The following is a 22,178-nucleotide window of genomic DNA, read 5'->3' as shown; positions in this document are numbered from 1 at the left end:
TACAACACACCTGTTATGTGCAGAGCTTTGGGTTCCAGTCTGTCTTTGTCCCTCAATGTCTGCAGGACTCTAGTCAGGCTACTTAACCTAATTAGCCTCAGTCTTCCTATCTGTAAGAAAGGAATCACAATGGAGCCAGCTCATGGATGTTTTGTGAGAATTTAACTAAATAAGTTATGTAAACCGCTTGCCAGTAGCTAATACACAAGTAGAGGTTAGCAGACATAAGCTGCAGAGAAATTATCACTCATCTCTTCTTCCACCTGCTGCAACGACCTCTTAGTTTTTGGCTCACCACTTTCTTAGGAAGCCACCCAATTTGTGGCCATCCTCTTTGGTAAAATGATGTACATGTGTTTTCCAGTAACTAACACAGGGCTTAGTACTCAACACGCATTTATTGACTGGGATTTCGGCATTCAGGATCATTCTACCTGCCTGACCTTAAAAACTGCTCCCTCTTCCATTCCTTTGGGCCTGTATTAGTCTGCCTGGGCTGCCATATTAAAATACAATGGACTGGGTAGTTTAAACACTAGAAATTTATTTTCTCACAGTTCCAGGAGCCTGGAAGTCCAAGATCAAGGCTCTGGCTGATTCAGTTTCTGGTGAGAACCCTTGTCCTAGCTGGCAGATGGCCACGTTCTTGCTGTGTCTTAACATGGCCTTTCCTAAGTGAGTAGATTACCAGGTACCCAGAGGAAATGGGAGAGAGAGAGAGAGAGAGATGGAAAGGAGGGACAGCGTGGGAGAGAGTACAAGCTCCATGGTCTCTCTTCTCATCAGAACACAATTCTTTGAGGTCCAAGAGTCCCAAGCCTACCATCTCAATGAACCTTGCCTCCTAACGGCTCCATCTCCAAATACAACCATTTAAGGATTTGCACTCCAACATATGGGTTTTTGAGGGATACAATTCAGTCGACAGCAGCAGCCCTCACCTCCTCTCTGTCTCACTCATTCATCAAGTAAAGTGAGTCCTATTTGTCATATAAATAGCCCAGGCTCTGAGATTTTGGACTCAGCCCCCCACCTCCTGTTCCCCCCTTCTCAGTTGCATTTTTTAAAATTGGGATAAAATTTGCACAACACACTTCAGCACTTTCACCATTGTAAAGTATACGATTCAGTGATAGTTGGTACATTCACAAATCATGCACCCCACCAACGCAGTTTCATCACCACAAAAGAAAACCCCTTGTTCATTAAGCAGTTGCCCCCCATTCCACCCTCCCACGCTCCATTTTCCTCTGTTCACTTGCCTCCTCTGGATATTTCACATAAACAGGGTCCTACAAGACTTGCCATTTTGTGACTGGCTTCTTTCTCTTACCATGTTTTTGAGAGTCATCGTGCTATAGCATGTAGCAGTACTTCCTTCCCTTTTCTGAATAATAATCCACCGTGTGGATGTCCTACATTTTGTTTACCATTCTCTGTTGATGGACATTTGCTTTCACCTTTTGGAATGGTGCAGCTATTGGAATGGTGCAGCTTTGAACATTGATCTGCAAGTGTATGAATACTCTGGCCATGGAATCTCTGGGTCACATGGTAATTCTGTTTAAATTTTTGAGGACCCTTTTGATTGTATTTTGGTCTCAGGCTCTTAGATTTGTCTACCTGTGTGTGCAATTTCCCTCTACATGACCTGCTAGGCCCTGGGATCCTCCCTGATTTCCTGGGTCATCAATGACAGGACTCACCCACCATCCTCAGACCTGGGCCACCCTGACAGTTCACCTTCTCTGATTCTGCTCAGACAGCTAAGACTAGAAATAGGGCAAGAGGAGGGGAATGGAGTTAAAATTCATTTCACAAGTGTGATTGCTCACCTGGCCCAGAGAAGATTCTCAAATCTTCTTTTTAACCACATTTGTCTTAGTCAAGGCTTCTTTGTCTAAAAGGAAGAGAAGCTATTCAACATAGTTTAAGGAAAAGAGTGAATACAATGAAAGGAAATGAAAGTGTGGGGTGGTCTGAATATGGTTTCTTCTTTCTTCTTTTTTCAGTCCTCTTGCATCTACACAGTGTGAGTGGTTTTCTGAAAAAGTGTGAAGATTGAGTAACTTTCAGGCCACAGCTGTTGTATCTTCTCAATCTATTCACTCTCATCCCTCATTTCTGCACACGCCGGATAATGCCAGGGAACTTAGGAAGCCACAAATTGAAGATGAAAGGCTTAAGACACAGACTGGGTAGAACCTGGGTCCCCGAATGACTGCATGGAACAGACTGCCTGTCTGTGACATAAACGAGAAAAAAAGTGTTACTGAGTTAAGTCACCAGGAGTCTAGCATTGTTTATAACAGTAGTTAGCATCGTTTATAACAGTAACTAACCTACTCAAACAGTCCATCATCCCTCAAGACTTTGCTCTAATTTAACATCTTCCTATGCCACCCCTGTAAAAAATGAGCGCCTATCATCTCTGCTTCTGCTGTTTGCCATTTAATTTCATTTATCTTTATGAGACACAATCTTCTGTGTTCTGTCTCCCTAGATTGTAAATTTTTTGAGGACAGGTGTTGGGGGTTCCTTGCCCTTAGTTTCAGGACCTTAGTCTCTGAAAGGTAGACTGTGAGGGTTGTTGCTGCCGCCCAGTGTTCATGCTGTTCCTCGATGGGACTTAACCCAGTGAAGGAAGGTGGTAAGCAAGGACACCTAAGAGTCCCCTTACACTCTCCCAAGGCCAAGAGGATCTCATCAAAAGAGTCCCTAAGTCCAGGAACGCAGTGTACACCTGAGAGAGCTCCATTACATGACTCCAGATGGCTCTATTTACACAGTGTCCACATTTCAGAGTGCAAAAACTTCCCAGACACCAAAACATTTCAACCACTCTCCAAATCTGCAACCAAACCAGCTGAAAATATTTACTCCACAAAAGGCTAAATGGCTTATTTCCCTCCAGCAACGTTTGACATCTGCTCCTGAAAAGGTATGGAAAAACAAGATGATATTAGCTATTTTCTCTGTTTCAGTTCTTTTCATTCAAAATATCAACCTTATGAGGCATTCCGGGATTCTTTTTTTTTTTTTTTTTTAGGAGAGAGAGAGAGAGAGAGAGAGAATTTTTAATATTTATTTTTTAGTTTTTCCGCAGACACAACATCTTTGTTTGTATGTGGTACTGAGGATCGAATCTGGGCCTCACGCATGCCAGGTAAGCGCGCTACCGCTTGAGCCACATCCCTAGCCCGTTTTCCAGGATTCTTTAAACCTCTCGTTACCTCCCTCATTTGGATGCCCTGCCTTGGCTTACCTGGGTAATGTCCTGGGTGCTGGACCCTGGGTCTCTGTGCTCCTTTCCTCATCCATAGAATGAGGAAAATGAAGGACCTAGGTCTTCAAGCTAAGAGCAGGAGGAAGCAGTGGATTGCCAAGATGGGCCACAAAGGGGAAAAAAAAAACATAGGATGGAACACCTACTCCTGTTGCTGTCTTTCAATTCTTCATAGACAATACACACCTAGGGTGGAACAATGCATCCTAGGGGTGCCTTGTCATAGAGAATTGAAAGACAGCAATAAAACGAACTAACACTTTATCTACTTTTTATTTTCACCATACATGGTCAATTGTAACTAAGTCACTAGTGTGCTAATGTTTAACAACCTACTCTCTGGGGACAATAAAGATGCATGCATATATGTTCATGCATATGTGAATTATATAAATGTTATTGATACAAATAATATGCAGCATATAACTTACAAATAAGAATAAAATATTTTCAATTGTAAATTCCATAGAGTTGATTGATTCGCATAAAAAAAATTGTTGATTTTTTTGCCAAAGATTTGTACCTGAGTTCATCTAATGCCTACAGTTCAACCATGATTTAACAATTAAAATAGCATCCCACTCCAATAAAAAATTTTTCCAGTAAATTTATGGTCACTAATTCTGACTTGTTAAGCTGTTTCTCACTTTTGCACAAATTAAACTCTTTACACTGAACTTTTTAAGTTTTGGAACGAGGCATATTATATTTTAAAATTTAATCTGCATTTGTGATGTTTTCTCATCACTGTTCTAAGTCTGAGATAGTCAGCACAATAACAAATCAAGTCCTGATCTGTAAAGTTTGCCAAAGTCCTTAGTGTAAATACACCCGTGTGGCCTATTGCAATCTGCTGGGGCAACATCATTGGGAAGAAACAGACACAGTGGCACATTATGAGTTGAGTGTCCCTTATCTGCAATACTTGAGACTGAAAGTGTTTGATTCCAAAGCTTTTTGGATTTGGGAATATTTCATAAACTTTACTGAGTGAGTATCCCTAATCTGGATATCTAAAATCCCCAATTCTCCAAAATCCAAAATTGGTCACCCAAAACTTTTGAATTTTAAAGTACTTCGAATTTCAGATTTTCAGATTAAGTATGCCCAACTTGTATATTAACAGTGAAAGTGAACAAACTTGAGAGATACTTAAGAAGTAGAATCTTAAATGTCAGAAGTGAAGGCAGAGTTGGGGAAATACTAGACAGACTGCAGTGCCCTCAGTATCAAAGGAGACCTAGAAGAAAAGCATGCAGTAAAAGCAATTTTTTGACTCTGGATGTATTTCACTTGAAGACCTTGTGACACATCCAGGTGGATAAGCTAAATAGGGAACTAGATAAATGGGTGTTCAGCTCTATGAAAGCAAGGACCAGAGTTGCAAATTGGGGATATACTGATTGAAACGTTGGCAGCAGATTAAATCATGCAGGGGGGAAAAATTGTAGAGTAAGAAGGGCTGAGACCTTTAAAAGTCTTATTTAGGGATCATTCAGAGCAGATAAGCAAGCAAAGAATGAAGGAAAACGGGAGAGTGAAGTGACCGTCTCCACAGAAAAACATGTTTTAAGGAGGAAGATGGAATTTTGTGGCAAGATCAGGTAACATTTGGAAGTGAGTGTCCTTTGGAGTTAGTTTTGTGGGGTGACTGTGGCGAAAGCAGTCTCACAAAGAGTGAAAACCAAGCAGTGAAAGGAACTGGAGACTGCAAATGTGGGGGTAAACAGTGCTTTCAACAACTTCAGGGATGTAGAGCAGGGGAGACAGGACGGCCGCTGCAAGGGCACATGGAGGAGAGGAAGGCTTGGAAATGATTAATGATGAGAATAGGGATTTCAGTTCACAGCGAGACTGATTCTGTGACACTGAGAAAAAAGGGTCCTGATAGGAGGTTTGTGGGTTTGGTGGTGGAAAGTGGGAGGTTTCTTTCTCTTTTTCTCCTATTTTCACAGGGGATCTCTGCTACTGAGCTACATACCTGGCTCTTTTCATTTTTTTTTATTTTTATTTTGAGACACAATCCATAGGTTGCCCAGTCTGATTTCAAACTTTCAACCCTCCTGCCTCAACCTCCAGAATCGCTGGAATTACAGGCCTGCGCCACCACGCTCAGCTTTTTTCTTTTTCTTGAAGCTGGCATCAAAGACGTCTAAATTTACTAAAAATGGGAACCAGGCATACTATATTTTAAAATTTAATCTGCATTTGTGATGTTTTCTCACCACTTTTTTAAAGTCTGGATTTAATCAGCAAAATAACAAATCAAGCCCGATCTATAGTGAGGGTGGAGTGGCACTCAGGAGGGGAGGTTTAGGACAAAGTGAGCAGTGACTATTGGTGCGTGGACGCCGGTTTGGTGGCCTTGCCAGGTGGGGGCAGCCGCAGGGCCTTGGGAGGAAGGACTGTTTCCGTTCTGTTCCGAGAGGTAGAAAGTGCAGACACACACCTTCTCAACTCCTCCCGACAGGAAGAACTCTGGAGTCCGCGTGGTTCTGCAGGGATGCTGCAGTCCCTCGGCCAAGTGCGCAAAACAGAGCAGAACCAGGCTCCAGCCTACGAGGAAGCAAGGCCGGGCTCCCGCACCGCAGCCCGCCTCCCCGGGCCACGCCGAGGCCGCCCCTCCCCGACCCCGCCCCGCCCAGGTCCCGCTCCCGGAGATCTGCTTCCTTCTCTCCAGCGGAGTCCGTCGGTCCCTGCGCCTCCTTCGCCGCCGCCCGGAGCTTATGGCTCAACGTCACTCGCGATTCCACCAATGAACTGAAGAGAAACCGGGCTTTGGCGTGTAGGTGACGGGAGGAGCAGCCAATGGCAGGGAGGAAGGGGCGGGCCGAGGCGGGAGTGTGAGCGGGAGCGCCAGCGCGTGGGGAGCTGCGGGCGGCGCGGCGCCGCGCGGGGGGCGCGGCGGGGGCGGCGCGCGGGCGGCCCCTCCCCTGCCGGCTGCGGGCGGGCGCCGGGAGCCGCCGGAGTTTCCGCGCGCGGGAGGGAGATGCGGCCGCCTCTCCGGCTCCTTGCAGGTAACAGGCGGGGTGGCCCCTGAAGGGCCGAAAGCGCCTCGGGGAGAGCGGAGTTGGGTGCGGAGCGGGCGCAGGCTCCCCGCTGCAGCCGAGCAGCAAGCCCCGCGTGGCGGCCGGGCCCGGGGGCGGCGCCCAGCTCAGCCGCTGCGCTGCGGGAGGAGTTGGCTCTGGGACCTGGAACGCGGGCCCCGGACGCCGTGCGCCCCGGCGAAGCAGCTCCCGGGACAAAGGGCGCGGTGTGAAGGGTGCGCGCCCTCTTTGCCCGCGCTGAGGGCACAGTCCTGCGCTCCCCCTCCAGGGCCGAGGTCACTACGCCAGACCCTGCCCGCTTCGGCCGCACGGGAGCTCCCTCGGCCCAGAGCGCACTGGGCGGAGCGGCCAGCTGGCCACGGGGCCGCGCGCCTGGCCGCCAGCTGGCCGCGGCGCATGTGATGGCTGGACACAGCCGGGCCGCTTGGCCGCCTGCCCCGGGTTACGCGAGGAGGCTCCCCCGCCGCGCCCGGAGTGCCAGCTACTCTGCGCGCGGCTGCGGAGCCAATAGGCAGGGAAGCGGGTGCCACCGGCCGGGGCGCCTGGAGCCACCGAGCTGCCACTTCCCGGCGTGGGCTGGGAGTTAGGGAAGCCGAGCAGGTGGTGCAGCCACTGCCTCACCTCCTGCGAACTCCACGGGGCGTCTGGTCTTGTTGATGTTGTGACTGTGGGCTGTGTGTGTTTTCTTTCTTTTTTTAACCTACACAAAAGAAAGGAGGAGTTAGAGGAACGATCTACCATTGTGAGTCATCCATACTTTGCTTTTTACCGGGAGCAGATGGATGGGGAGAATTCCTTGAGGAACAGTTATAGTAAGGGGTGACTGGATCCGGTCCCTGTCTCTTCTCCCTCCATCCCTACATACCAAACTGGCGCGTCCTAGGTGGAGGTGGGGCAGTGACGCTGGCCCACTTAGATGAGAAAATGGCTACAAGGTAGCAACCTGGAAACTTTCTGGGACAGTGACTGTGAATGTGTAACCACACAGACAGTCTTGCTATAAGTAGCCGTGACTCTCGTGCATCACTGAATTAAGAAACAGGAGGACTGTCACAACAGGACATACTTTCAATAGAATTTGGTTGGGCATTGCGTGGTGGAGGGCAATGGGGAAGGCTGGCCTCCTTACCTTGAGGCACCTGGGTTGCAGGGGGACAAGTCCAGTCTCCAGGCTACTGCCAAGCAACTAGGTGCTGGGTCAGAAACCATCCTATTCTTTAGTCCAATTTCCTCAGACACTGTCACAACTCAGCCTGGCAGAGGGCAGCTGGCTATGTGGGTGAATTGATGCCCATGAGGTAGAAAGGCCACGCAGAGACCATGCATGTAGAAGAATATTCTGCAGCGGGTGACTGCTGCTGATTTTCCAGTCAATCATTTAGGTTTGGTCTCTCCATCCTGTTTACTGCAGCCCAGTGTGCTGTGTCAGCTGTCCCTGGGTCCCTGTGGTTTGCAGCTCAGCTACATTTGTTTTTTGGTAATCCCTGTTTGACATCTTTTTGACCTTTTCACTGATGATTGATTAATAAATTTTTTAATCTCAAAGATAGAAGCTTGATTTTAGAAGTTTGAGAAATTAAGGATAAACAGATCTGATTTATTTTACATTCAACTACTGTCGAGCCAGTTAAAATAGACACTGGACTCAGGTAGTACTGGCTTTGTGACTGCTACAACTGGACTGAGGCCACACAGAAGCACCTATCTGGTCCTTCCAGCTGTGGCTGAGGAGCCAGGGCATTCAGGTAGGAGATCACCTGAAGAAGAGGGCAGTGCAGCACAGGGCCATCAAGGGAAAACACTGCCCCTTCCTGTTTCATGACATGAGTTTATAATAGGGTGGCAGAAGCTGGTCCCCATGTCTGCCTCCTCGGGGGGCACAGCTCCTTTTACCTGAGTGTCAAGCCTCATTGTGGAACAAAGGTCATTTCCTTTTGGAGGAAGGGGAGTTGGGATCAGGATCTCTGTGTAGTTGGGCAGGACACAAAGACTCTTGTCCAGGGAGTCCATGTGACTTGGATCTACCCCCAAAAGGGGTGCCCCCTTCTCAATTACACCTGGTTGCCTGGTGGGCTGCTGCTGGCCCTGGTTGGAGTTACAGTTGATGGCAAAGTGGGTGCTCCCAAGACAGTGGTCAAGGATTGGGCACTACGAACTAATCTCTCCAAAATAATAGCCGTAATAGGAACTAGCTCCTTGCTTACATTATCTCATTTAATCTTTACCACAAACTCTGAATAAAGTAGTGGTTCTCTACTGTGCTAAGGAGACTGATCCTTAGGAAGACTAAGTAGCTCAAGGTCACATAGCCAGTAAGTCCAAATCTGTCTGTCTCCAGGGTCTTTCCTCTCAACCACTGGACTGGACTGGACTCTTGAGAACTTCACATGGGTTTTTAACATATTGTAGCCTTTTGTTTGTTTGTTTGTTTTGCATTTGTTAATGAAAGGCATTTTCTAAACTATTCCATTATACAAGAGAGCAGAAAATTCCGTTTATTGGGCATTGTTGACTATTTTCATTGGAAGCAAAGAAGTGGGGACCTTGGAAACTAAGAGAAAAACGAAGGGATATTTCTATGATGAGGCCAGAGCCAGCCAGGGCTGAGAGTACCACTGAGGGGGTAGAGGAAGGAGAAGCACAGACTCTTCATGGTGTCCCTGCAAGAGAAGAAGAGGAGGTCATTCTGAAATGACTCAACCATCCTGTGGAATCCCAAGGGTGTGCCCCCCAGAGCACTTCATATGTCAGAGCCCTCAGTCTGCCCTACGTATATTCAGGCTGTTGCTCGAGTACCCAAATCATGAGTCTGTTCTGAACAGTTGGAGGTCAACAGTGAGGCCTGGTGGCTAACCTAGGGGCACAGAGTTTCTCCTCCATCATAGCCTTCCTTTAAGGCCATTTAAACCTCATCAAACTTTTGTGAAATGATATTCAGATATTTTTGGCTAAAGTGGATAACATCAGAACCAGTTGTGTGACCTTTTATCAGCTCTCAACTCTATTGTACACTTCAAATTGGTATAAATTGTTTTCTTCCACACTAAGTTTTTTTTTTTTTTTTTGGTGGGGAGCCGGGGCTTGATCCCAACAGTGCTCGACCACTGAGCTACATCCTCAGCTTTTTTGTGTGTGTTATATTGAGACAAAGTCTTGATAAGCTGCCCAGACTGGACTCAAACTTGTGCTCATCCTGCCTCAGACTCCTGAGTAGCTGGGAATATAGGTGTGTACCACAACATTTGGCCTACACAGTAGGTTTTATAAATCAAAGACCATATTTATTTTTATTTATTTATTTTACCTTCACATCATGGTATTTTTCTAAGGATTCAATCTCTCTCCTCCCCTTTCTCCATATTGTTTGTTACACACACACACATACACACACACACACCCCAGAAATAATTTTTTGCTGAATGTAAACAGTGACTAGAGCCTGTATGGTGACTTGAATTGTATTTAGAACTGTAATTTGGATTTGAGCAATTGTTTATCCTTTCATTGAACAAGAATAAAAGGCAGCAGATTGTACCTGTAGTATTCCCCCAGTACTCCCTGAGAGTATGCCTTCCGTCAGGTGACAGGACTCAGGGGACAAGTAGTGAGCAAGATGTGATCTTTTGTCTAGAACCTCCTCTAACCCCTGGAGAAGGCCAGTGCTGCCATAGAACCGCGTGTCCTCTGCCCTATTGATCGGCCTCCACCTTCACTACATAGAAGACAGTAGAAAAGATGCCTGCAACCTCGGATTCCAGTTGGGTTGACTTCTTGTTGATTCAGTAATCTAGAGTATTCACTTGGAGATCTGCAAACAGATTACATCCAAGCTGCTTGCCCAGATGGAACTGGGATTCTTTTCCATCTCTGTGAAGGGAACAGGGCCAGTCTATGCAGGCACAGGAGCCTTGGGACCAGTAAGCCAACTAAAGGGGGCTTTCCAGAGAAAATTGATCTGCCCTGGGCTTTCACCCTCACAAAGTATAATAACCATGCCCAGCCTCCACTGAGCACTTGTTAAAACCCTCATGACAGCTGAGGTCATCCCCATTTTACAGGTAAGGAAACAGACCCAGAGAAGTTCAGTAACTAGCCCAGAATCATGCAAGATTGGAAACAAGCAGTCTGACCCAGACATGATCCTGGCAAATCTAAAGAAAGCACCTCCTGGGGGTATATGGGGCACGGGGACCGATCAGTGTGATTTGCGAGTAGTTTGACATTTGTTTGGGTCCTTTCCAAGGCAACTCTTACTGCTAGAAAGTTCTTATGTTTTTCAGAGTACCACAGGAAATAGACTCAGAAGTCAGGGACATACACAAGGCCATACGTTATTAATGGCAAGACTGGGGCACAAACATTTGCCGTTTGAAAGGAAAGTTCAAGAGAAGTCTGTCTTTTTATCTTGACTCTTAGCAGTATTGAAGGTCATATTCTCATGTAGAATTGTCTCCCTTCTTTGGAACACAGCTCATTCCTTTCTAGGGAAAAAAAAAAAAAAAAAGCAGTAGTTCCCCTCTCTGTGAACCACTAACAGCAATCAGCCAATCAATCAGTGGTGTGCCCTGCCTTGTGATTTCCCTCTCAGATTTTCATCTAACTGGCATATTATCTAAGTTCCACAAATAGATAGTAGGCTTTTTCAGAGTTGGGTCATGTTTTGTTTACCTTAAGCCTCACCCCTCCACACACACACAAAATGTGCCAAGACCCAATGATCAAAGGTTACTGATTTTTCTTGATTGGAGAAAGCTAATGTGAACTCTTTCTTTTTAAGCTTTGTAAACCAGCTCAGGGACTCTTAAAAAATGATTTGCCTGGTGGTGTCGGAAAATACAGGTCTCCATTAAATCAGTGTTTCTTAAAGGGCAACACATCCAGCATCAGAAATCAAAGGGCTTCTGATTTCCATAGGTCATGATAGGGCTCAGGAATCTGGCTTTGTCCCACCCAAGATTCCTGCCCGCTATAGTTAGAGAACCACATCCTGTAAAATTACAGTATATATGACTGTCTCACTCTTAGGTGCTCAAGGTAAACTATGTCCACTGCAGACCCATTCCTGTCAGTGCGTTGGTGAGTCTCTATGTGATGTCGTTTTCCTTGCAGATTTCTAACCAGCATGATGCTGAATCAGGAGGCTGGCAGCCTGCAGTTTTCAAAATGGCCGAGCTGGACACCGATTTGGATCACATCATCCCATCTTCGGTCCTTCCCCCTTTCTGGGCTAAGTTAGTAGTGGGACTTGTTTCCCTCCTATGTTTTGCACGGAGCTATGATGGAGATTTTGTCTTTGACGACTCAGAAGCTATTGTTAACAATAAGGTTTGTAGCTTAATTCTTTTCTGGGAAACATGGTAAGCACCTGCCTATGTCTAAGGAATGATCAAAGTTGGAATTGAACTCTTTATTAAACTTGGGTTAAATGTTCACCTGGGCCCTGTTGTGCTGTGGGTTTCTCATTTTATTTATTTATTTACATCATCTCCTTAATTGAGTGCCTCTTTGATTCCTAGTGGTAAGGTCTGCAACCCCTGCTAACCTCGTGAGGCTCCAGTCCATACGTGAATGAGAGAGGCCCTTCTTCTATGGCCAGGGTGTTGCCTCAAGAGTACTTCGGGTTTTGTGAAAATTTTCTATAACTTAAGAAAGAAAATTCTGCTGCACTGATGGGTTGGTCTGATCTTTGGCCAGAAGGGGCATGGTCAACATCAGGCAGCGAGTTCCCCGCATGGCCCGTCCTCCGTCGAAAGTGTGAGGACAGCTTGCTGGCAGCTGTGGGGCACAGGCAGCGTGCTGCCCAGGGGTGGCACTTCCTGCTCGTCCCTTTATGGAGGCTCCTGTTGGCTGACCTTGCAGAATCCCAGGCAGTCTTGCTCACGTGGAATGCTGTGTCAGTGCAGGAAAAAATGGAATTCTTTTTCCCAAGCTAATCAGAGCAAGGGAAGAACAAATTGGTGTGTGGGAAGGTCAGGAAAATGTTCAAAGACAGAAAGAAATGTTCAAATCAGAGTAAGAAGTCAGGGAAGTCCCAGAGGAGAAAGACCCCGGAAATGGCACGAGGTCCGGGCTGTGTGGCAGGCAGTCTGCTGCTCCACAGGGAGTGTGTTGCTTGACCTGCGGCCAGACATGAAGGAACCCACCAGCCCACCTGTAGGACGTGCAGGTGTAGGAACTCTGCAGCACGCAGTTAATGTGTCAACAGGTGAAGGTAACAGATTCGCCAGATGAGGAAAAGCCATTTTCATATGGAATATGTTGAGGACCAAGCATATCTGTGGGGGAAACACATGACTGACTCACAGGCATTTTATTGTAGCATAGTACTGTAATTAATTCTCTCCATTTTGATGGCACTTAACTGGCGCCTTGTTGATGTTTGCTTTTAATTCAAGTTCTTTGCCTATGATTTTTTTTTTAAGTTCACCCAGCAGCTACTGCAGATGGTTTAATTTTGATTCTTTTTTTTTTTATTTTAAACCACATATGAAAGAAGTGAGTAGCTCTATATCAGATTAATGGCTTTCTAACCACAGAATTGCTTTTCTAACAAGGATTCAACTTGATCTTTGAAATTCCATTTTTTCATTTTGATGAGTTTGACTCTTGGGTATGAGAAGAGTTAATTCAGAACCAGTGTCTGACAATTCCAGTGAGCTCTGTGGTGAGATGCCCTGGATGTGACCCTCTTTCCTCTTGTGAGGGGAGGCTCTGCTGAGCACGGTGTTGTCCTGCGCTCCTGTGTTAACTTGCCGGCCTCCTTTCTCATTCCTGTGGATGGAAGGGACGCCTGCCCTCCGTGGGACTGTGCCTGAGTGATGGGAAACAGTTTGTGGGTGGGTCCAGTGGTGTTGAAGACTTTTCCAGAAGCTTCCCTGCAGTCTTGAGTTACTGTTTTGTTCCTTGAGCCGATGATCTTCTTTGAGACAGTGGAGTTATGATGAATTTCAGATACAATCCATTGTTTCCATAAATCATTATAAGGAAAAATTGACCTTTCTTTCTGCTGTGCACCCTGCTGCATGGCGGCTACCCCTGATCGAATATTCAGAGCTTCAGCGGTGTTCATTTCCTGTTCAAAGGGAGGGCGAGATCCTCCGCCCAGCCCCTTCACTACTGAACACGCACTTTGGTGACAGTATAGGAGTTTAGCCTTCCAGTTCTGTCACTGAGTCCACTGGGAAAGCAGGTGGGTTCCACGATCTTCACAAAACATCTACCCAGCCCTTGGGATGGGGTGGCTGGTGTGCTTAAGGCCGTGAAGCTGACCCCAGTGGAAGTGAAAGCCATCCTTCCCGTGGGTGTCAGGTGACCCACTCCACACCTGTCCCTCCTCTCCAGCTATTCCCTTTATGGGGGTAAGCACTAAAGTAACAAGTACTGAACTCTGGGTACGGCTGGAAATTAGGAACTCGAGGACTGGAAATTAGGATGTACTAAGCCCCCAGAACATTCCTATTGAATTTTGCTTTAAAGAGAAAATCAATCAGATTTGCTATTTACTCCACAGTCTTATTTGCCCTTCACACCATTTAGTTTCATATTTTGAATGTGAAAAAGACGCATTTTAAGCATATTTAGTATGGTATCAAATTAAGGTAGTGCAGTAGTAAAAAAGTTTGTTTTTTTAAATATTTCATGATCAAAAATGGAAATTTTGGGAAAAATAGAAAATAAAATCCTTATTTAATGGAATGATAAAGTGATCTTATTTAGCATATATTAACCACCTTTGTATATTCCCATTAAATGCAGATGTGCCCCAGGTCCTGAACTCAAGCCTAGTGGTATAAACAAATAGTGTTATAAGTCACCAGTATGCCAGGCCCTGTGGGGACAGGTGGGAAATGGGCCCAGACTCGGAAGGTTGTGGGATCCACTTAGGAAGGCTTGGTGGCTGAGATATGGACCTCAGAGGAGTTAAGCTGTAGAGAGTTGAGGGCAACCATCCAGGGGAGCCCTGTGCGGCCCATCCTTTGGCACAGGAGCTGAGAGTAACCCCGATAGGCCTGCAGAGAGGGCAGGAGTGTGGGAGGCTATGGCTGGACTTTGAGCCAACAGGGATGGGGCAAGCTGAGGTACATTTTGAAATGCTCAACTTAGAGAGCACATCAGAGGGCACAGTGGCTGCCTTGGAGGCCTGACAGTACCCTGGGTGGGAGAGGGCAGGGCTTGGCCCGGGACAAGCCAGAGAGATGGACAGTAGTGGGCAGAGTTGGGAGCTCAGAGGGCCTTTGAAGGAGAGGGCTTGGGGAGGGCTTCCGTATGATAGGGGAGAAATGGTGACTCCCTTGACCACGATGCCCCCTGGTGTGTCCCTGCAGGACCTCCAAGCAGACACACCCCTGGGAGACCTGTGGCATCATGACTTCTGGGGCAGCAGACTGAGCAGCAACACCAGCCACAAGTCCTACCGGCCTCTCACCGTGCTGACTTTCAGGTGAGCTGTGACAGCGTGGGGTGGGCTGGTCACCAGGCCTCGCACTTGATACTGCATATAGCTTTGTCCCAGGTTCCCAGCGTTGGGGAGTCCAGGCAATGGTTCCTAGGGAGGTAAAGGCTACTCACATAGTCTCAGAAGCACGTACTGATTCCAACTCAGTCGTCTGAGAGAACGTGCCTGGGTGAGCTTCCCTCCAGAGCGCTCGCTTCAACGGTACAGACTCGACTGAACGGAGAAAAGCCAGGTCCCTGTGCAAGGAACACGAGGCACAGTTTGGTGAAGCCTCCCATAGTTTTCTTGGTTCTCAAACATTGTACCCATTGATGGTTGTTCAGCACCAAGAGATCGGTATGATAATATGTCAGAGCAACACAGGCATCGAATGAAATTGTGACTTTTTTCACAATAATAGCAAAAAACATGGGACTGGGGCTCAGTGGTAGAGTGCTTGCCTGGCATGTGTGGGGTACTGGATTTGATCCTCAGCACCACATAAAAATAAGTAAGTAAAATAAAGGTGTTGTGTCCATCTACAACTAAAGATAAGAAAATAATAATAGCAAAAAAAACCCATTAAGATATAAACCTTCCTACGGTGACCAAGTCAGTATGCAAAAAGAAAATGAAACTTAGAAACAACTTCCCTCTGCCTGTTCATTGGAAGACCGTTGTGTTAAATGGTCACCTCTCGAAGGTTCTCGTTCCTAGTGTTTCTCAGGTGCATTTAATGCCTTTGTAGAGATTTCTCAGAGAAGCCTAGGAGTAGTGGAACCACAGCAATTGGAAGCCCTCAAAAGTGGGAATTCCTGACACCAAGGTATGTCTTTGAGGAAGGCTGGTTGGCGTACTGTGAGGGAGCTGCTTTTGTGGATGAGCAAGTTCCGTGACCATTTGAAACCCAGGTCCCTGCAGGGCAGCGCTGAGAGATGTGTGGACTAGTACGTCAACGGGGAATTCAGTCACCCCTTTTTTGCACTTAAAAAATCTGTCTAGCTTGCCCTTTGATTTTCCTCGCCAGGTGTCTTCAGTCCCACTCCCCTTGGACACATCCATTTCTCCATTTTCCCCCGTGGTTAATTATGTCCACGCTGTTTCTTCAGCTTTTAGCTTGGCGTGTTATTAGCCTGGTGCTATTTTTACTGATGAGGCAGAGTCTCGCTCGCCTCCTTTGAACGTTTTCTCCTGCGTGCTTCTCCTTCCGACTGCTGCTGCACTCTAAGGTGAGCATCCGTGTTTGCTGCAGGATTAACTACTATTTGTCAGGCGGCTTCCACCCCGTGGGCTTCCATGTGGTCAACATCCTGCTGCACGGTGGCATCTCCGTCCTCATGGTGGACGTCTTCTCTGTATTATTTGGTGGCCTGCAGTATACCAGTAAAGGCCGGAGGGTGCACCTGGCCCCCAGAGCGTCCCTGCTGGCTGCGCTGCTCTTTGCCGTCCATCCAGTGCACACTGAGTGCGTAAGTATCTCCTGCCAGTGACATCCGCACGTGTGTAAGGAATACTGAGGCTCTGTGTGCTGTCTCGTGGGCTAAAACAGACTCCTCTTGCTTCCAGGGATATAGAGAATACACACTAGGGTATCCTCTAGGGACTTGAGCACACTCCATAAACACCCTTCCAGACACTTGAAACGATTGTTTCTAAGTTAAGACTTCTCCCTGGGAACACATGTGGGCACCATGCAGGCACGACTTTAATCCTGAAGGTCCTGAAGGTATGGTGTGGTTCCTGCTGGTACTTTCTGATGAGCTCATGTGACTACACCAGCCATGCAGGTGTGAACCTTGAACGTTACCTGGCCAGTAGCTAAGAACCATTCTTCAGCAAAAGGTCTGGGGCAGTTTTCCTACAGCAGCTGGCAGCTTTATGGTTTACAAAAGCTTGCTTTTTTTTTTTTTTTTGGTGGCGGGGATTTCACTCAGAGCACTTGACCACTGAGTCACATTCCTAGCCCAATTTTTTTTTTAAATATTTATTTTTTAGTTGTGGGTGGACATAATACCTTTATTTTATTTTATTTTTTATTGTGGTGCTGAGGATCAAACCCAGTGCCTCATGCGTGCTAGGCAAGTACTTCACCACTGAGCCCCAGCCCCCTAGCCCTATTTTGTACTTTATTTAGAGACAGGGTCTTACTGAGTTGCTTAGCACCTTGCTCTTTGCTGAGGCTGGTTTTTAACTCATGATCCTCCTGACTCGACCTCCTGAGCTGCTGGGATCACAGGTGTGCGCCACCGCACCCAGCAAAAAGCTTTCTTAACCTTACTGTGATTGTCATAAAAATGCCATGACATCCAGATGGCCTAGTGCAACAGCTCCTACTTTGTAGATGAGGTGGCCGAGGGAGACAAGTAAAGAACTTATTCAGGGCCAATCGCAGGTGACTGTAGGATAGGACTTAAATCCTGGCTTCCGAGGCCCACCCTGAGGCGTTGCTGACATGGGAGGGACCACTTATGAAATCTTCCCACCTTCCTCTCTCCCTATTCATCCTCTTCCCCCAGCAGACTTGGGCCAGGCCATGGGACAGCCCCACACAGGAGCCCACCCTGCTTTCCTGTGGCCCATGGCCCTATGCCATTGGCTGCTGCTGAAGATATTTGGAGCACACTGTGTGGGGATTTAACATTTGCAAGGTTGTCAGGAACATCCCCCGCCCCAAACCCTTAGAAAATGTAAGTCAGCATATTTGCTGAGGCGAAAGATTTGATTCTAGTCATTCATTCTGTGAGCCTAAAGTACCTGGTATAAAATACTGCATATGCTTTATTACTTCTCTTACAATAGATGTCTGCATTTAATAGAGGGATTTAGATACCTGCATTTAACCAGCTGTCCTATTGAGCATCTCGGAGTCAGTTCCAAAACATTGAGCAGAATTCCTGTTTTTTGGCACTGACTTTTATTAAACTGTCTATTCTTTGGTATCAAATGTTTCATGGAGTTGCTATTACAACCTTCTCATCTTTTTAAATTTTACTTTGTTTTTACTTCATCAAGTTTTGAAGATTTAAGTCCTTCGGAGGCTAGGGTTTGATGTTGCAAGAGTTTAGCTCTAAGTTCTTTATCAATACATAACTGTGCCTGATTTAGAATTAGTTTCAATCTGAGTTCCTTAATCTCTAAATGCTTGCTAGAACCCAGATAGATAGAGTATACGCATCAATCATAAACAAAGCAATCTTTGGGAAAGTTCTCATTAACATTGTTTGCTTCTTGCCTAAATTAGCCTGATCTTAAAAGCAAAATGATATTTGAATTATTAGCCAAAGAAAATTTCTAAAATTCTTATTTTAAATATTGAGAAATTGATTTATTTAAAAAATTTCAAGGGTTAACAGGTGTGACTGGATGTGATTGCACACACACACACACACATAGACGCTCACTCTAGATAAATGCAATCTGGGAACATGTTAACCTCAAAAGGCCATGTTCCATATCTTAAAAGAAACTGAGGGAAATCTAGCCATGAGGAGAGGAGAGAATGTTTGGAAAATCTTTCATTTTCCCTCCTCCATTCCATGACAGCTATTCAAACTGTTTAGGAACTAGTATTGGGTTGGGGGATACAGTTCAGTGGTTCAGTGCTTGCCCAACGTGCAGATCCCTGGGTTCCATCCATAGCACTAAGAGAATTAAAAATTAATATCCTAAGATGCATGTTTTCTATATTTACCTTTCATTATTTGGACAAATAAGAGTCAGTTTTATCTTCATTCCCCTGTTATCTGCTACTCTGCATTTTAAATTCCAGCTTTACAAATGTGCAAAGAGCAGGACACCCCGAGCTTTTCATTTCCAGATGGCAGGGGGTGCCTCACAGGTGTCCTGCCAGCCCTAAGGAAGCAGCCGGTGCTCTGGTGCAGGCTGGGCATGGCACGCTCACACTGCACGTTGGCCCCTATGCGGGGAGGACGGTGGAATTTGGGTGCTTCATGGGCCTCTGTTTATATTTGTTAAGGGACAGCAGTGGTGATATATCCCCAGGTTTTAGCAGCATAAATTTCTTTATATTAACATTGATGTGTTTTTTATCTTTATCCCCTCAATATTAACACCAAAAATGTTTTTGTCCACTGCAAATAAATACCTACATTTTCTAGTCTCCTAGGGTGACCCACCATCCATTGTCCCTGAGACTGTGTTCTGACCCCAGGCTAACTGGGATGAGTTGGTCCCCTAGTTTTACCCTCTCCAGGCTGTAATTGGTAGGGAAGTCATTGCAATCAGTGTCATTTTCTCCTCCGCTGATAGGAATATCTCTGCGTATCTCTCTTCTCTTCTCCTCTTCTTCTTCCTATCCCTACCCCCATTCAAATAAGCCTCCCCAAATCACTGAGTTGTTTGTAGATGCATGAAGACTCTGACAACCAGTCCCTAGTGGTGGGGAGACCTAAGGGGCCTTGCATAGGCTCTGGTCTTTGGGGCTCATCAGTCCCTGTTGCTGGTCAGAACAGAGGTCCCCAAGAGCTCCCTGAGGACACCAGCACCACTGGGTGGGTTTTACATTTCTTTTTCCTCAAGATATTGGGGCAGATTATAAGTTGTCCGAATTTTGGCATAAGAAAGAGAAAACTGAGGCCTCCTTAAGATTTTTTCCCTCCCAGACTTGGATTTAAGGGGAAAAAGGGGAGTTTGGTGGGGAAAACGTCCCCCTGCTCCCTTTCAAATTTCTTTTCATGGCCCCTGGGCAAACTGTTTCACTCCTGTCCTTTATGGAATAAGGGTGTTGCAGTGATTCCTGTGGAAAACCCTGATAGGTGCGTATCAGATGATTCAGAAGAAAGAAGATAGCCTTTGTAGAGAACTTGCCTGAAAATACATATTATGCAAATATCTGAAAAGAAAGACGAAACCTCCTCTTTCTTTTTTTTTTTTTTTTTTAATTTTTTATTGTGGGTTGTTCAAAACATTACAAATTTCTTGACATATCATATTCCACACTTTGATTCAAGTGGGTTATGAACTCCCACCTTCACCCCATACACAGATTGCAGAATCACATCAGTTACACATCCATTGATTTACAAATTGCCATACTAGTGTCTGTTGTGCTCCACTGCCTTTCCCATCCTCCCCCCTCCCCCCTCCCCACCTCTCCCCTCCCCTCCCCTCCTCTCTCTCTACCTCCTCCACTGTATAACCCTGAGGGTCTCCTTCCATTACCATGCGATTTCCCTTCTCTCTCCCTTTCCCTCCCACCTCTCATCCCTGTTAAATGTTAATCTTCTTCTCCTGTTCTTCGTCCCTACACTGTTCTTAGTTACTCTCCTTATATCAAAGAAGACATTTGGCATTTGTTTTTTAGGGATTGGCTAGCTTCACTTAGCATAATCTGCTCTAATGCCATCCATTTCCCTGTAAATTCTATGATTTTGTCATTTTTTAATGCAGAGTAATACTCCATTGTGTATAAATGCCACATTTTTTTTATCCATTCGTCTATTGAAGGGCATCTAGGTTGGTTCCACAGTCTTGCTATTGTGAACTGTGCTGCTATGAACATCGATGTAGCAGTGTCCCTGTAGCATGCTCTTTTTAGGTCTTTAGGGAATAGACCAAGAAGGGGAATAGCTGGGTCAAATGGTGGCTCCATTCCCAGCTTTCCAAGAAATCTCCATACTGCTTTCCAAATTGGCTGCACCAATCTGCAGTCCCACCAGCAATGTACAAGTGTACCCTTTTCCCCACATCCTCGCCAGCACTTGTTGTTGTTTGACTTCCTAATGGCTGACAATCTTACTGGAGTGAGATGGTATCTTAGGGTGGTTTTGATTTGCATTTCTCTGACAGCTAGAGATGTTGAGCATTTTTTCATGTACTTGTTGATTGACTGTATGTCCTCCTCTGAGAAGTGTCTGTTCAGGTCCTTGGCCCATTTGTTGATTGGGTTGTTTGTTTTCTTATTGTCTAATTTTTTGAGTTCTTTGTATACTCTGGATATTAGGGCTCTATCTGAAGTGTGAGGAGTAAAGATTTGTTCCCAGGGTGTAGGCTCCCTATTTACCTCTCTTATTGAAACCTCCTCTTTCTGATGCTCATTGTTCAGACAGCCATTGGATACAGGGACTCCCAGGATAGCCTCTTGGCTTTTTTTTTTTTTTTTTTTTTTTTCCTGTGAAATCTCTCTTTGATTTCTATGCCAAAAATTCATCGTAAGTACTAAATGCTCTTTTTACTTTAAGACACCATACTTCAAAACATTTGTTTTTCTTTATGTCAGGCAGTGTAATATATATATATACTGCAAAGACTTAGGACAGTCTTCAACAACGAACAAGAACATTTCTTTAAAAATCAGTTTATGGTGTTGAAAGTTGGCCTCTGGGCAGTTTTTGCACTTAGGTCAGCTGCCCACGTAACAAGGCGGCGTCTCCACATCCTGGCCCCGTTTGCCCCACCCCTCTCGTTTGGCTAAACCACTTCATCCCCTTTACTCAAGGAGCAGCCTGTCCTCCTCCCACCCATTGTTCTGTGGCTGTAGTGGTTTTCTCTCCTCTGAGAGTTTGGGGTCCCTGTCTGTCCTCAGCACTATAGATGGCCACAGCACTAGGAAGCTCCTCCTGTCACAAATCCTGCTCTCTGTCCTATGTCTTTTCCCTCTCTGCTCCTTACTCCCAGTTCTAGCAGCACCTGCCTCGTGCCAGGCTCCCTTCTGTGTAGCTGCCTCCCTGATTGTTGCAGTGTGTCCCTGATTGAGTGCGTTTACTGCCCTGAGTGTTCTAGAACTCTCGTTATCATGCATTGCATCTGCAGGGTAATTCTATTATGCAGCCCCCAGCATACTGCCACGCGTCTTACAAATCTATGGAACCTTGTCTTGCACCTTGCTTCCTCTTGGTAGGTTCTTTCGTGTGCGTGGTATTCATGGGTTGGATTTATCCACTCATTCAGTCCTTAGCCCTTGCATGACACTGTGGGCTGTGATCTCCCAGAGATCACAATTAGAGTGGAAGAGAGACCTCAGCATTTCAAATGAAGCAGTATAGGGGAAACTGCTTCAAAAAGGTATTCTTTCTTGGCTCGTGATCATACAAGCTCTTGGGAATGATGTATAGAGTAATTTTCTGTCATTTTATATTCCTTTATCTTAATTTGTAAGAATGGTCCTCTATTGCACATCTCATAGACATGGAAGCAGTTCTTCCTCACAGCAGAAGCTTTGTTACATGCCATATTCGGGTGCTAGTTAAGAAAGGACCCCACATAAATCAGGCCAGTACCCATGAGTGGAATTCTGTGGCTTTCAATACCATGAAACATTTGGAGAGCAACTGTTGATCAGCCCGAAAGAAAGCAACACAAATTTTTATATTGCTTCATTATCACTGAGGGGGAAAAGGGGAAGGGTAGAGTCACCACGTGGAAAACAGGGGAGAGAAATGCAAGGCGTTTC

The 22,178-nt window shown here is 45.9% G+C and overlaps 1 protein-coding gene across 4 annotated transcripts in view; it reads left to right on the top strand.

Moving 5' to 3' along the window:
- Positions 1 to 6,052: 6,052 nt before the first annotated feature.
- Positions 6,053 to 22,178, top strand: part of Tmtc4 (transmembrane O-mannosyltransferase targeting cadherins 4) — a 57,760-nt gene continuing 41,634 nt past the window's right edge. For 2 of the 4 annotated variants that reach the window (XM_071611625.1, XM_027938937.3), the window contains exons 1-4: positions 6,217 to 6,303; positions 11,443 to 11,658; positions 14,658 to 14,773; positions 16,020 to 16,236. In XM_071611625.1, coding sequence (XP_071467726.1) covers positions 11,497 to 11,658; positions 14,658 to 14,773; positions 16,020 to 16,236 — 495 coding nt within the window. In that variant the 5' untranslated portion in view covers positions 6,217 to 6,303; positions 11,443 to 11,496. Of the gene's footprint in view, positions 6,072 to 6,216; positions 6,304 to 7,057; positions 7,076 to 11,442; positions 11,659 to 14,657; positions 14,774 to 16,019; positions 16,237 to 22,178 lie in introns of those variants that run through there. The other 2 variants (XM_071611624.1, XM_071611626.1) reach the window with 2 other exon arrangements.

This window comes from Marmota flaviventris, chromosome 4 (assembly GCF_047511675.1).
Source record: "Marmota flaviventris isolate mMarFla1 chromosome 4, mMarFla1.hap1, whole genome shotgun sequence".
Classification (NCBI taxonomy): domain Eukaryota; kingdom Metazoa; phylum Chordata; class Mammalia; order Rodentia; family Sciuridae; genus Marmota; species Marmota flaviventris.
This window is presented reverse-complemented; position numbering and strand designations above follow the sequence as displayed.